The 14,329-nt window shown below is 44.8% G+C and overlaps 1 protein-coding gene across 5 annotated transcripts in view; it reads left to right on the top strand.

The window, feature by feature from the left end:
- The window catches only part of KCNAB1 (potassium voltage-gated channel subfamily A regulatory beta subunit 1), a 365,135-nt gene that overhangs the window by 106,594 nt on the left and 244,212 nt on the right, over window positions 1–14,329 (top strand). The window contains exon 1 of one of the 5 annotated variants that reach the window (XM_008513589.2): window positions 8,199–9,305. The exons of 3 other annotated variants lie outside the window; for them this stretch is intronic. In XM_008513589.2, coding sequence (XP_008511811.1) covers window positions 9,085–9,305 — 221 coding nt within the window. In that variant the 5' untranslated portion in view covers window positions 8,199–9,084. Of the gene's footprint in view, window positions 1–8,198; window positions 9,306–14,329 lie in introns of those variants that run through there. One more of the 5 variants, XM_070582163.1, reaches the window with a different exon arrangement.

The raw sequence follows: 14,329 nt of genomic DNA on the forward strand, positions 1-14,329 counted from the left end.
CCTCTCATCGTCACTTCCAAATTTTCCAGGAGTAGCATGTGTGTGGGCTACATCTGTCCTTCTGTTCTAGCAGGGTTGCTCTTCTGCAGGTATCCAGGAAGTCTAGGATGTCCCTCTGGCCAGCTGGTTGTAATGCTCAGCTGTGTGTGGCTGCTATGGCTCCTTCCATCACTTTATTGGCTATGAGGAGCCCTAGCACAGTTGGCTGCAAGGTCTAATAGTACATTCCAGTTGTAGTTTTCTGTTAAGTGAGTAGGCCCCTAGTGTGGCTGTTTGCCAGGCTCAGGGGCTTAGAATTGCTGTATGGTTCTGCCTACAAGCCTGTTGTAAGCTCTCTGAGGATTGCAGCTGAGTAGGGCTGGACCCAGGCACAAGAGCACCCAATTGTTTCAAGCTTTGGAAGATGGAGATGATCCCCTTATGAGGCTCTTTGAGAAGCACAAGTCTGCTGCAGCTGACAAGCCCCACTGCCTGCAGGGTCACACACTCCATCAACACAGTCCTTCCCCATGCACATACCCTGACTCACTGAAGTGGAGCCAGTCACCCCACTGCAGAGGCCCCACACACTCCACCAATGCCCCACACACTCAACTGGCTCCTCATACACACCCTGTCCTGCAAAGGCAGACCCACTCGCAGAGCTGCAGAGGTATCAAGCACCCAATCTATGCAGGACAACAAGTTGCCCAAGGGTTTGCTGTTGGGTGGAGCCAGTCCCTAAAGCAGGCTGTTTGCCCTGGTTGAGCCGGATTAAATTGGTGCTCTAGGGGGTGAGGTAGACCCCTGGGCTAACAGGCCAGGGGAAGAACTCCAATGGCATCTGCCAGCATCTGTGTCTGCACGCCTGTACTAGGTCACAACAGTAGCTGCCACCAGTGTCTCATTCCCTGGAAAGGTCTCACCTCCAACTGAGATGCACCCAGAGCCTACCAGGTGAGTCTCTTTTCACCAAAGGACTGTGAACCTTTCTTTCTGGTGATGTTAGGTTGCTTTCTGAGATGGGTGAATTTGTGAATGGGCCCTTTAAGAGTTGGCTTTTTTCTCCTTGTGTCCGAGATCTTTTCTGGGGGTATTCCTTATTGTAGTTAATAGCCAGCAAAGCCTGATAGTATGACACTTGTCTTGGTTGTGCTGAGTCCAAAAGCTTCTTATAGAGGTAATGCTCTCCTGCTCAGATCTCTCACACCTCCAGGGAAGGCTGAGCACCTCAGGATAGCTCCTGGCCAGCTGGGAAGTGCCGTGGCTTGTGAAGGTGGCTTTTTTTCTCTCCAAAAAGGAATTTCTGCTCTCCCACCTCAGTCAGCACTGTCCTTTGTTGCAGGGGTAATTTTTACCCAGTTTTCAGTTCTCTCTCAGGGCTAATTGATCCAAGAGTAGTTGTAAATTTGTTGTGTCCATGGGAGGAGGCAAGTTCAGAGTCTGCCTACACCACCATCTTGACACTGTCTTTTTCCCTCCCTTTCCTCTGGAGTGAGATAATGCATGCAGAAGCCTTTGGCACAATGCCTGGCACATAGTGGGTGCTCAAAAGTATTTTCCTTCCCCCGTCCCTCCCTCCCATCCTTCTTTCCTTCCACAGTATTTTAGATTTAAATGGCCATGAAATAAGAGTTCGTAATATACTATCTTAGAAATCACCATAGTTCATCCATTCTTTGAAGCACACATTTTTCCTTTGCTGAAATTGTGACATGATTTCTAATTGCTGCTGCTTAGGTGGCCACCATGATGAGGTTGTCAGTGCCTGGAAGTGTGCATCACAACTTTCAGAGTGGGTATCAACAGCTTGGGAAAGAAATCCCAGAAAGAATAGTTGAGCATGCTTTTTAAAAAGTGTTGCATTACCAACAGAAAGGATGACTGTGTGCAAAGATGTGGACACTGATGACTGACTAAAACATCAGCAGCATCAAATTCTGAATGTGAACACATTTTGAGAATACTTTAACCAATTTATTCCCATTATAGTTTCCTTTTTATATATGTACAAGAGTGAAATTTTGGGCAGAAAAGTCTACCTAAGTCTAAAAAGACTCTTTCAATAAATTTAAAATAAAAAAGCTTAAGGGATAAAACAAGAGCATTCTGTAGTAATTTATTGGCCACCATTTTTATTTTAGTGGTATACAAAATAATGATGTATCTTATGGCTAATGGTATCCTAAGTTGGATGAAATATAGTAATTCTAATTATACCTGAAAACAAATTCTCTGTGAGTTAAGCTCTTTAGGAAAATCTTTTATCCAATGACGTGGCAAATAGTTCTGACCAGTTTGTTCTATTATAAGGCAATGGCAGAAATTATACTAATGGCTAATAATTTAGGAAGAACTAATAATATTTGTATAAAAAAAAAACACAACAGACCATGTGTCCCTGTTTCCTTCCAGCTCTTTGTCCAGTTTCCAGACATGTTTGTGAGAAATGACCTACCATGAAGAGGCCTAAGCAAAATAATCTGAATTGTGAATTTCCCATTTTTCCACCTCTGCTTCTGGTAGCACTACGGCACCTTGCCTTGAACACATGAAGTGATGGATAAATAATGGAAATTGTGCTGATACATCTGATGTGTCAGAAATTTCAAATTAAGGAAATATTTGTCAGTGGCTGTGGGTACAGTTTACTTGCTAATTGAAAAGCTTAACCACAGTATAATTATGTTTTGGTTTTAGACACATAGGTGGTGGTGTGAGAAAACATGTGTTGAGCCTGTCACAGTTTCCTGGTGGGGTTCTCTGGAGACTTTTCTTCAGGGAAGCAGAAGGGTAGACATCCGGAAGTTTCATCTACTTAGCAGCACGTAGAGTATTTCCACGTTAGCCTCTCAATTTTACTTTCTTTCTTACTCCAAAACCTGTGCCCATGAAAATGGGGGCCCATGCTAATTTTCATGGCTGGTTCAATTTGTCAGAGTATAATAAATTGCTCTTCAAACCCATGTATTAAGAATCTCTGGCAAACTCTCGCCCTAACAATTCCTCTTTTAATCACAAATGATTGGCACAGAAAGTGGCTTGCCATCTGTATACTTGCATATTTAAAATTCTTCAGATATTAGCAGATTCTTTCCTGTTTTGAATGAATCCGGTTTTGCCTGGATGTGTAACTGAATGTCTCCTGGCCCCCGCTGGCTGTGGTTTCCAATGCAATATAAACTGTAAGTTCTAAGTGGACTCAGCAAAAAGCACTTGCTTCTGACTTTGCTTGTAATAAATTGAATCAATCAGAAATTTGCCAGGTAACTTGGAAAAAAAATTTTCTTGAGCAACTAAAGTATTATGGAGTATTTGAAAAGATTGATAAAAGGCATACTTGAAAGCTACCTAGCGTGGATGATTTCATTGTTCTGAAATTTTTAGACTTTTAATATTGAATTTCTTTCCCTGACTCATAATAAGAATAGGTCCTCTTTTAAATCATATTCATAAAGTGGCACCTCTCAAAGTCCTTCTCACAAGGAAGTCCTTGTAGTGAGAAGCAGCAGGCCTAGTGGTTAGGAACCAAGTCCCTCAAGGCAGGCTAGCCCAGGTGGATCCTGGGGCCGCAGCTTCCTGCCTGTGCACTTTGGGCCAGTTACATAACTTCTCTGTGTCTCCCCTCTCCTCATCTATAGAAGGGAGCTGATAACACAGCATCTCCCTGCGGGGTTGTGTGAGGATTAAGCGAGTTAACACATGAAAAGTATTCTTAAGAGTTCCTAGGATATAGGAAGTGTTGTTTAAGTGTCACTGCTATTTGTAATTGCTGAGATCTCCAGGTGAGCTTATTTAAGAGGAGACTGAAGACTTCTAACAACCCTGCTTTTAATAAATGAGATGGATACCTAGGAGTTATCAAGTGCTTACTGTGGGCTAAGCACTAGGTCATGCAATTCCCAGGATCATCCAGAGAGGCACGTTCTTGCACCATTTTTTTATGAGGATGCTGAGGGACAGGGAGGTGAGGTATCCTGCTCGATGCACAGGGGAAGGAAGGCGCTGAGCAGATCCGCATGCAGATCAGCTGAGCCCGCACCTAGAGTCCTTCCCCGTTACCGTGAAGACTCTGAGATGAGCATGAGAAGATGGGCTTAAGTAGCCGTGGTCTGTTCCTGACCATCCCTGTCACCACAGCCCAATGACCCTTGGACACTAATGTCAAGGAATTCCAAATATCAGGTAATGAACAGAGACCAGTTGAGCCTCAGGCGAAATCATAGCGTCAGTGATAATTTGGGTGTGTGTAATGTTGCAACCTCTACATAGCTCTGAAAAGGCACCTTCGAGTCTATAGAACAAGAGAGGATGTTGGAAATAAATATGTACCCCCCTCATATTTCAGGTGAGAGAAGAGAGGCACAGAAAGCTGTAACGACTTACCTGAGGTCACAGGCGAAGTGACAGAGCTGGGTTTGGACGCTGGGCCTTTGGCTGCTGGCGCATATCTCTCTCTCCAGCTCCTCAGGACACTTCTGCGGCTGCTGCTTCCTGGATGCTCAGCAGGAAGCAAGCCCATAAAAGGGGAAACTAGTAAAATAAGGAGATCATTTAAAACAGGGGACAGAAGTAGAAGTTCCTTGAAAAGCACGACTTCTTGTGTCACCGGGAAGGGGCTTTTTGACTTTGTGGGAGGGAGTAAATGAGTTGTCATTGGGGCTGTCCTTTGGAGCACATTTGTAACATTGGCTTAGGGTGTGCACAGTGGACAATAATGATATTCATCATGGTCTAATAATGACTTTTAAGGGCAGCTTCTTTAGAGGGCTCCAATAGTTTCTATTGACCTATAATATAAGAATTAAAATAAAAACAAACAATATCTATATCTGTATTAGTTTGTTAGGGCTGCCGCAGCAAAACACCACAGACCAGGTGGCTGAAACAACAGAATATATTTTTTCACAATTCTGGAAGCTTCCAAATTCTTGGAAGTCCAAGATCAAGGTGTCAGTAGAGTCGATTTCTTCTGAGGCCTCTCTCCTTGGCTTGCAGATGGCTGTGTCTGCCTGTGTACGCACGTGGTCTTCCCTCTATGTGTGTCTGCGTCCTAACGTCCTCTTCTTAGAAGGATGCCAGCCATATTGGATTAAGGCCCACCTTAATGACCTGCTTTTACCTCAATTACCTCTTTACAGATCCTATCTCCAACACACTCACATTCTGAGATGCTTACTGGGAGTTAGGACTGCAACATATGAATTTGGGGCAGACCCAATTCAACACATAACGATATCTATATCTGCATCTGCATCTACATCTATATCTGCACCTACATCTACATCTACATCTGCATCTGCATCTACATCTACATCTATATCTGCATCTGCATCTACATCTATATCTGCATCTGCATCTACATCTATGTCTGCATCTGCATCTACATCTATGTCTGCATCTGCATCTACATCTATATCTGCATCTGCATCTACATCTATATCTGCATCTGCATCTACATCTACATCTGCATCTGCATCTGCATCTACATCTACATCTACATCTATATCTACATCTACATCTATATCTGCATCTACATCTACATCTATATCTGCATCTACATCTACATCTATATCTGCATCTGCATCTACATCTACATCTATATCTGCATCTGCATCTACATCTATATCTGCATCTACATCTAATCTTCATTGTAGGCCTGATTTGAGCCTGAAATAATAACAGTGAGAATTCCTCCAAATCTTATTGTGTGACAATGAAAGGATACAGATTCCAAATCTAATTCCCCAGTTTAATTAGCGTGTGGCCTGTTAGCACAAACTCATTAGAAATGAGCGTTCTCACAGCCAACTGTTACCTAATTTCCGGGCTCCTGAGACCTGCTGCTCCATTAGTGCTGGGAAGGGTGAGCAGGGCTGGGGAAAGTCACCGAGCTGCTGGCTGCCTGTAAGAAAGCCTCTGGCGTCGGATCTGAAAAGGTGCACCGTGGGCAGCAAGAAAGAGGCTGGCGCTCCGAGCGCTCCTCTGGCCTCAGTACTTTGATGTACCAAAGGCTGGGCCACTGGTCTATACACAAGAGGTGCAGACGTGAGTGTGGGACAATTATTCCCTCCTTTTAAGTGCAAAACTAGAACGGGCAGGATTTCCTTTCTTTCTTTCTTTTTAAAGGAATCAAGTTTATCCAAGAATTTGGCATCTTCCCGTCTGCCTCCCTTCCTCCTTTCTCCCTCCTTCCTTCCTTTGTTTCCTTATCTCCCTCTCTCAATTATTTATAGAGTGAGGGCCTGCTATGCACAAGGCACTCTGCCTGGTCCTAGGGGGGATAAAACGTGGCTCAGGGAGCTCTGCTGTGCGTGTTTTATTCTGATAACCTATTCCCCTTCCTGGTTTTGGGTATGTTTTCCTGCACAGTGCTGCTAGTTCTTGGCAAACCTGAAAGCCACTGGACTAGCAGTGTCCAGATCGCCCCACTCTCCACGCCTCCCTCCTCCCTGTAGAACTGGCAGCACCCCTCCCTCAGCCCTGAGCCGCCTTCCCACAGGCCTCCCCCCAGTGCCGGAGCCGCTGGCTCCCGACCCCTCTGGCCGCGTGGTGATCACCATGCTCCATCTTGCCTCCCAGGCTGCTTTGTTTTTCCCTTTTCTGAGCTGTTCCCTCTGATTCCTCCCACTGCTTCCTCTTCTCACTTTGACTCTCTTCCTGAATCACATTGATCATCTCCGATGAGCCAGCTTAGTGTGAAAAAATAAAGGTTCTAATAATCCGCTTCCTCTCTGCCCACTGTTATTTATTCCAGGGAACAAAGATATGCTTCAGGAACCCCTCCTGGGAGCTGGGGGTAGAAGGAAGACACCCCAGTTTCATTTGTCCCTTTCTACAGCCCTCACCCCCTCCTAAAGTTTCTTCCCCACCTCTGAAGTGTAGGTGGTATATTTGTTTTTCAAAGTCCGGAGTGGGAAGGGCACAGAGGGCAATTCCATGATGGATGGGATTCCACAATGTGACTGAACCTTATTTGCTGGCTATAAAATGTTAAGATTCATGTCTGGAATAGAATTCAAAACAGGCACATATTACACCTGAAAATTTCATTCCTACAACTTCATTTGCTGGGAGGAAGTGGTCAGACACAGAGCCAGCCAGAGCGTGTGTCCTCCCCACACCTGCCAGCCCCTGGGGAGACGGCCTCCCTTCTCTCCTGCTCATCAAATTCGTGCCCCAGGCAAAGTCCCGCCCCTCTCTGAGGGCTGCCTGGGCATCCAGTCCACAGCTCCCTGAGGTCTAGCCTCTGTCTAAGCCATCCTTGACCCCTGGCAACAAGCAACCAGGTACCTAACAGGGACCCAGTAGAAGTGTGGGGAATGAATGGAAATAAAGGCCTTTCTCCAGCTCCTGTAATCACAATGCTGCTTACCTCCAGTGAACTTAGCGTCTGGACCACTCGTTCGGACACGTCATAGCATTCCTCCCACACTGCTAATGAACCGTGTTAAGAATGAATGCTTTCCTTCCCACCCAGATTGCTAGTTCCTTCAGGAGGACAGTGCTTCATGTTTTCTTCATATTTCTCCCTATTGCCTAGTGCAGAGATGGTGCTCACAAACATTGTTGATTTAAACACTGCTCCCTTTTGCTTGACAGCAGTGTCTGTTGGGAATCATGTTTAGAAAACTGATTTTTTAGAAGCCACAATTTTATTGTAAGTAATCTCTGAAAGGAGTCTGGCTTCCACGGATTTCAAATGGAGAGAGGAATTGTTAACGGCCAATCGGTGCTTAGTTTGGTTCAGCCACATTTATTAAGCAGTTGCTTTGCACCTGACACTGAACCAGGCAATGTTCCTGCCTCATGTGGATTCAGAGTGGACGGGGAGGTCTGGCTGCCCACCTCTGACCTGGAGACAGTGCTTGTCCTCACCAGCTGGCCTCAGACGGCCAGTGGGCGGTGTGTGCGGTTCCAGTCACCCTCCTGGGCCTTCCTGGGCAATTATGTGGACCTGCTGCTCACCTAGTGCGGCTGCCCTCTGGGTGAATTGCTGCCTTCTCCCCTCCTTTGGGAGACAGAATAGGTTTTGCAGCAAGTTAGCAGTCCTGACTCCAAAAGGCTGCACTGTGGCTTTTCAGGAAACTTCAAACTTATCTGCTTGAGAAATACCGCGCAAAGGGGAACCCTGGCAAGGCTAATAACAGGCATTTCAAGCTGCGTGTTAGCAAGCCAGTCACAGAGTATTCACGTGTCAATTCACTGGCATGTTTCGTGGCAGAAGCACCCCCACTCTGCCTTCCCCCAGTTCCAACTGTTGTGCTGCAGGAGGATTTGGTCTGAGTCTGGGCAGAGCCCTTTTTATGAGCAGCCCTCCAGATTCTGTTACAGCGAGAGTCTGGCGAAAGCGATCCTTGCCTTCCCGTCGCACACAAAGGCAGGGAGCTCCTTAAAGGGACCCGCCTGCTCCTCCGTGCAGCTGCAAACCCGCGTCCCTGCGGGCTCAGGATCCAGGCTTCCGCCTGAGAATGAGTGGGGAGGGGTCTTGAGAGCCCCCACATCCTCCGGGAGCCGGGCGGGGAGGGACCTGACAGCCGGAGTGGATGGAGACCACAGGTCCGTGGGGACAGGCTCGAGATTAGCTGCTTGTTGGGATGCTCCACGCGCCAGTTGAGCATCCTGCCTGTGGTCCAGAGGGTGCTGGCGGCGCATCCTGCGGTATGCCTGCGTGGATCTGAGCCATCGCCCAGAAGCGAGCCCGCATTCAGACGCCGCGGGCCGGCTCCCGGCAGGGCTGCGTGCAGTCAGCACGAATGCTCAGCTCTCGGCGTCTGCGACAGCCTCCCGACCGCACGGATTTGGCTGTTGAATCAGCCGAGATTACTGCCCGCGAAGATTTGCGAGCCTGATCCGCGCTCCAGCTGCCGTGACAACTTCAGGGCTGGCTGCTTACTTCTCTTGGTGCCCCGGACTCTGTCCTGCCCCGCGGCCACCCCTGCCCTTCCCGGCTCGGAAGTAGGCAGCGAGGACTCCTCTGACGGCATCCCCGGCAAGGGGAGCAAGGAGGGGTGAAAAGACGAGCAGAACCCTCCAACTGCTCAACCTCCGTGACTGCCTGTGTTCTGGCGTTCTGAGAGGGACTGTGCACCGCCCGGGGAAGCAATGCAAGTCTCCATAGCCTGCACAGAGCACAATTTGAAGAGTCGGAATGGTGAGGACCGACTTCTGAGCAAGCAGAGCTCCACCGCCCCCAATGTGGTGAACGCAGCCCGGGCCAAATTCCGCACGGTCGCTATCATCGCGCGCAGCCTGGGGACCTTCACCCCTCAGCACCACATTTCTCTCAAAGAGTCCACCGCGAAGCAGACTGGCATGAAATATAGGTATGGATGTAAGATTCTTTCTGCCTGGGCTTTCCATGTTCTGTACAGGTGCAGTGGAGACAGTTCATCGGTTTCGAAAAGTGACTTACTCATCGGCCGGGTGCTTAATTTAGAATTCTCAGGTGTCTCTAAAATAGCTCCTTAGGAGGGTGGAAATCTCAAGGTGGTTGTGTTGTGTTGTGTTGTGTGTGTATAGGATTTTTAAAAATGTGGCCCATTTTGTGTATTCTAAAGTGTTACGGACACCTTAGGAACTATGTGAATGCCAGTCTGCAGCAAATAAGACATCTGCTGGGAACTGGTGCTGAGATCGCGGTAGCCTTTCAACAGCAAATGTGTGTGTGTTGTTTTATGATGGACTGTAGTTTCTGTGATGATACTATTAAAAATAATTTCCCTTCTAGTACTGCATCCTCACGGATCTTTGAAAGACAAAGGTAACAAATACCATGCAGAGCTTTTAAGAAAGTTTTGTTGCAGGAAGAAACACCTACAGTGGTAAATTAGATTGAACACTGACATTTAAATTTGAATTATTGCATGAAATACAACGTAGACCTTGCCATGAAATATGGAGAAAAAGTCAATTGTTAAAATACTGCTAGTTTCCTCATACGTGTTTAAGCTCCCTCCTGTTCCATGTTGTTTTCCATAGTTGGAAATCTTCCTGGTAATAGTTGATGCTCTCTTTAATAGGGAATGACTTAAATTTGATAAGTAGAAAATTTCCTTATTCAATTATGTGACTCCTGCCTCCTTATTATATCTGCTTTGCGCTGAACCTTCCAACTTTATTTCTTTAAAACTATGGTGCTTCTAGTCTCTGAAAGCATTTGCTCATGTACAGGAGAGACACTAATGATGCGTCTTCCAAAGGCTTTGTTTACTCTAATTTGCAAATATGATTTTCTCAATTATTTACGTTAACTATCCCTCATCTTTGTTAGGAACCAAGTTTTAGGATAGAAGGAAGTTAATGCAATTAGAATAATGCACACCTAAGACTGTTTCCATGTGGGTTTTCTGAAATTTAAACCAATATCTATAAAAGTTACCCTTGAAAAAGTTTCTTTGCAGAGTTGCAGGAAAGCTTCTCATTGCAAAAACGCCAAGCATTGTTGTTTCGATCTATTTTTGCGCCATGAAGAAAGCAAGCTGTGAGGGGTAGCCACTAAAAACCAGAGCTGAAGCTCTTTGCCCTAGCTGCAGCACAGTGTGAGCAGCTGGGCTCCAGGCAACCCCTTGAAGTGTCAGCAGTGTGAGTCGATGGAGAGTGGGGCCCCACAATGACAGTTCGCTACCTCAGACTGCAGTGTCGAGTGCGTTGGCATTTTCTGTCACTGCTGCTGTGGCGCACCCCCGGCCCCTGCCCGGTGGACACCGCGCTGCTCTGTATGCAGTTCAGCTGCCCAGACAGAGACGAGCTGCTGCCTTCCGCAGGCGCCTAGGAGTGGGACACTCAGGGTTAAGGCAGACCACAGAGATGATTAGAATCGTGGCCTCCAGCATTTTAGCAGCACTATGAGCTGTTTTTTGTTTTTCCTTTTTGTAAACCAGAAGAAATAAAAAGTAACACCCCTCCTTTCTTGTGACAGACTTCACAGTTGCTTGTGAACATTTGTATTGGAAGAGTTTGGTCTTCTGAAGTCTTTGAGATGGCAGGAGATCTCCATTAAGATTTTTCTGGTAATATTTTCAGCTCAGCTCAGATTCAGATTGGGTGATTATTGTCCCTCTTTACCAAAAGCTCGGTATGCAAGTAAGATTCCTTTGGGCGTCTTTCATTACTGTCAAGTAAGGACAGCTCTTCTCTCCCGAAAAGTTAGCCACCTAGGGTCTTCAGTAAACTTTGAGTTATTTGTTGTTTTTGATGACTAGACAAGATACCTCTTCTCCACTCCCCCTCTTATTATCAACCGCTGATCTGTGACAAGCAGCTGGTTTTGTGTGTGTGAGTATAACCTAACCCCTCTCTCTTTCAAATTCTACTCAGAGTGACCCTTATAAAAGAGATTATGAGATTATCCCAATGTACACCAAGACTTTCTCAAGGCTGGAAAGAGAGACAGACAGATAGACAGAGGCAGGAAGGAGAAAGAGACGAGCTATACATTTTATCAAAAATGATGAAAATATTTCCTTTAGCTAAATTCTCCTTTTCTTTGTCATTGATGTCAGTAAAGTATAATGTGCATGTGTGGACTATTTATTAATTATAACAAATAACAAAAAACAATGTCATAGAGTTGGGGAGGTAATTGGTTTGAGTAAACAATCAGGAGAATGCCTGAAGGAACTAGAAAGGAAAGTCAGTGACTAATTGTGTTTATAATAATATTTTCATCCTTGAAAATGATTTCCATCGGCATAGCTTAATCTAGGATCCATGAATCCTATAGAAGATCAAAAATATTGCCTTCCGTACATTTTTTTGAGAAGATGGTTCATAGCTTTCACCAGAATTTGTCGTGTCTATCACTCTAATTGTCAAAAAGCAGTGTTATAAAGTGAAAAGGTGTTCATTTAGTCAACAAATATTTGTTGAGCACCTACTCTATACCAGGAACCCTACTAGAACTGGGTACACAAAGGTGCAGAAACCAGGCTAGATTTAGGGCTTACGTTCAGCTTGGGGAAAGAGACCATGAAAAAAACCCAAACAAATAATAATTATCTATTGTGAAACATTCTTATGAAGGCTATATTTGGCAGGGGCTGGGGGTAGTCGTGCCTAGGTCAACTTAACTCATTCATTTTGAGGCTCCCATTTCTGCTCCACTTCCAGGATTATGGTTACATCTTGGGCCATGAGTACTATTGTGCCCATATGTGCCACTTGTTGTTGCCCTCTCAGGGCCGTCTTTCAGGCTCCAACCCTGCTGTCAGGTGCTACCTGGCCATTAGGGACATATACCCCTGATAAATGAATAGAGTGCCTTCTACTCATATAATTCCTTAGGATTTTTAAAGTCCAACTCATATTATAGCCTATGATTGCCATTCATTAATCAAGAACTCATGACCTTGGGATTTTAGAAAAAATTAATAACATACACTTGTGTGAAACATTTGAATTCTGTAAGAATAAAATGCTCAAAGCCACTATTACATTCACACCACCATTGTGCAAGAGTCTTGCATAAAATTAGGTATTGTTTCAAGGCTGAAAATGAAAAAATCCACTAGAGCAATCTGCTATTCGAATGCTACTGTCAGCCCAGGAGAACAAAATTCTACCCACCATTCATCCTGGGGACTGTCCTGTAAGTAAAGAACACAGGACTATTCTGTTGCTCACAGTTTTTGTACTTGTGCTTTGTTAATGCCTGAGAGTTCCTTTATTTTAGTTTTGTGTGTGTTTTAATCTGAGAGTTTGTCACACTGTGTTAGAGTTTGATGTACACTCTGCAACCATACATGCTAGAAGTGGATGCTTTCAAGAACCTTTCATCCTAAGGAAGCCAAGTTACTCAGAACAGAAGTTAAGCCAGATTTGTTAGTTTGTTTTTGGGTAACTTTTTAGAATGACCCAGCTATTAGTGTTTGACATGATCCCAGAGTTTTATCATTTAGAATTGAGCATATTTGTACTAAGCTACACCCCATTCTGAAATTGTTACTTTAATTCTAGAACAATTTGCATATTTATGGAGCCAATTTTATTGAGAAAAATTTTATCTGAAACATATACATCCATATCAGTATAACCTTGTGCTGTATATTTTACATAAAACATCCCTTGAAGTTCTTAAGAGAATTCTTTACAAGAAGAAAATTGTCTGAGCAGTAATCTTTGAATTCCACCAAAAACTGCTCTTTTTTTCAGTTTTTTAGAGTAACCACACTGTACCATTTTTGTTATCATTTTAAAATAGTTTTGAAATAATTATGGATTCACAGGAATTTGCAAAAAAAACGTACAAGGAATGTCCATGTACCCTTAATCCCGTTTTCTCCAATGGTAACACCTTGCTTAACTATAACACAACATCAAAACTAGTAAATTAACATTGGGACAATCCACAGAACTTATTCAGATTTTACCAGTTGTACATGTATTCACGTGTGTGTGTGTTTTATATGTGTGTGCAATTTTATCGCGTGTAGAAATGTGTAACTACCACCACAGTGAAGAATCAGAGTTGTTCCCTCACTACGAGTCTCCCTCGTACTCCCCTTGTGTAGCCACATCCACTTCCTCCTCCCCAACCCCTAATCTTTGGCAACCACTAATCTGTGATCCATCTCTACAATTTATTGTTTCAAGAACATTATATAAATGGAATTGTACAGTTCGTAGTCTTTTGGGATTGGCTTTTTTTTCACTAAGTATGATTTTCTTGAGACCCATGCAAATTGTCTGCATCAATAGTTTGTTCCTTCTTATTGCTGAGTAGTATTCTATGGTATGGATGTCCCACAATTTTATTTTTTAGTAACCATTCATCCACTAAAGGACAATCAAGTTATTGTCATCATTATTTTTAGCACTCACTAGGTACCTTCAGATCGTGACATTATTCCCACATTCTTTCAACGTCACCCAGTAGCTCAGGGGACAAAATCCAAACTACCTAACGCGGCACCTGAGGCCCTTCATGCTCTGGCTTCTGTCACGCATCCAGGCACCATTCTTTGCTCTCACCTGACCTCTAACCTCCTGCTTTATCAGAGGTGTCTGCTAGCGAGGACTGCTCACAGTACCCTGAAACTTCTTGGTTTTTTATGCCTCTGTATAATTTTCCATGCTGGTCCTTCTACCCTGGAATTCTACTACCTTGCTTGATCTGTCAGACAAACTCCTAGGCACCCTCCAAGACCCAACTTGAGCATAACCTTCTCTGTGAACCCTTCCTTGGTTCCACCCCCATAGGCAGTAAATACTTGCTCTTTAGCGCCCCCTCTGCATCTGGTATGGGAATGATGGGTTGCGTAGTGTTGCTGTTATCTACGTGCATCTGTCTTCCCCATTAGTCCATGAGCACCTTGAGGTCAGGTGCTTGGCCTTTGTAACCCTAGAGTCT

The sequence above is a fragment of the Equus przewalskii genome, chromosome 18, assembly GCF_037783145.1.
Source record: "Equus przewalskii isolate Varuska chromosome 18, EquPr2, whole genome shotgun sequence".
Taxonomy (NCBI): domain Eukaryota; kingdom Metazoa; phylum Chordata; class Mammalia; order Perissodactyla; family Equidae; genus Equus; species Equus przewalskii.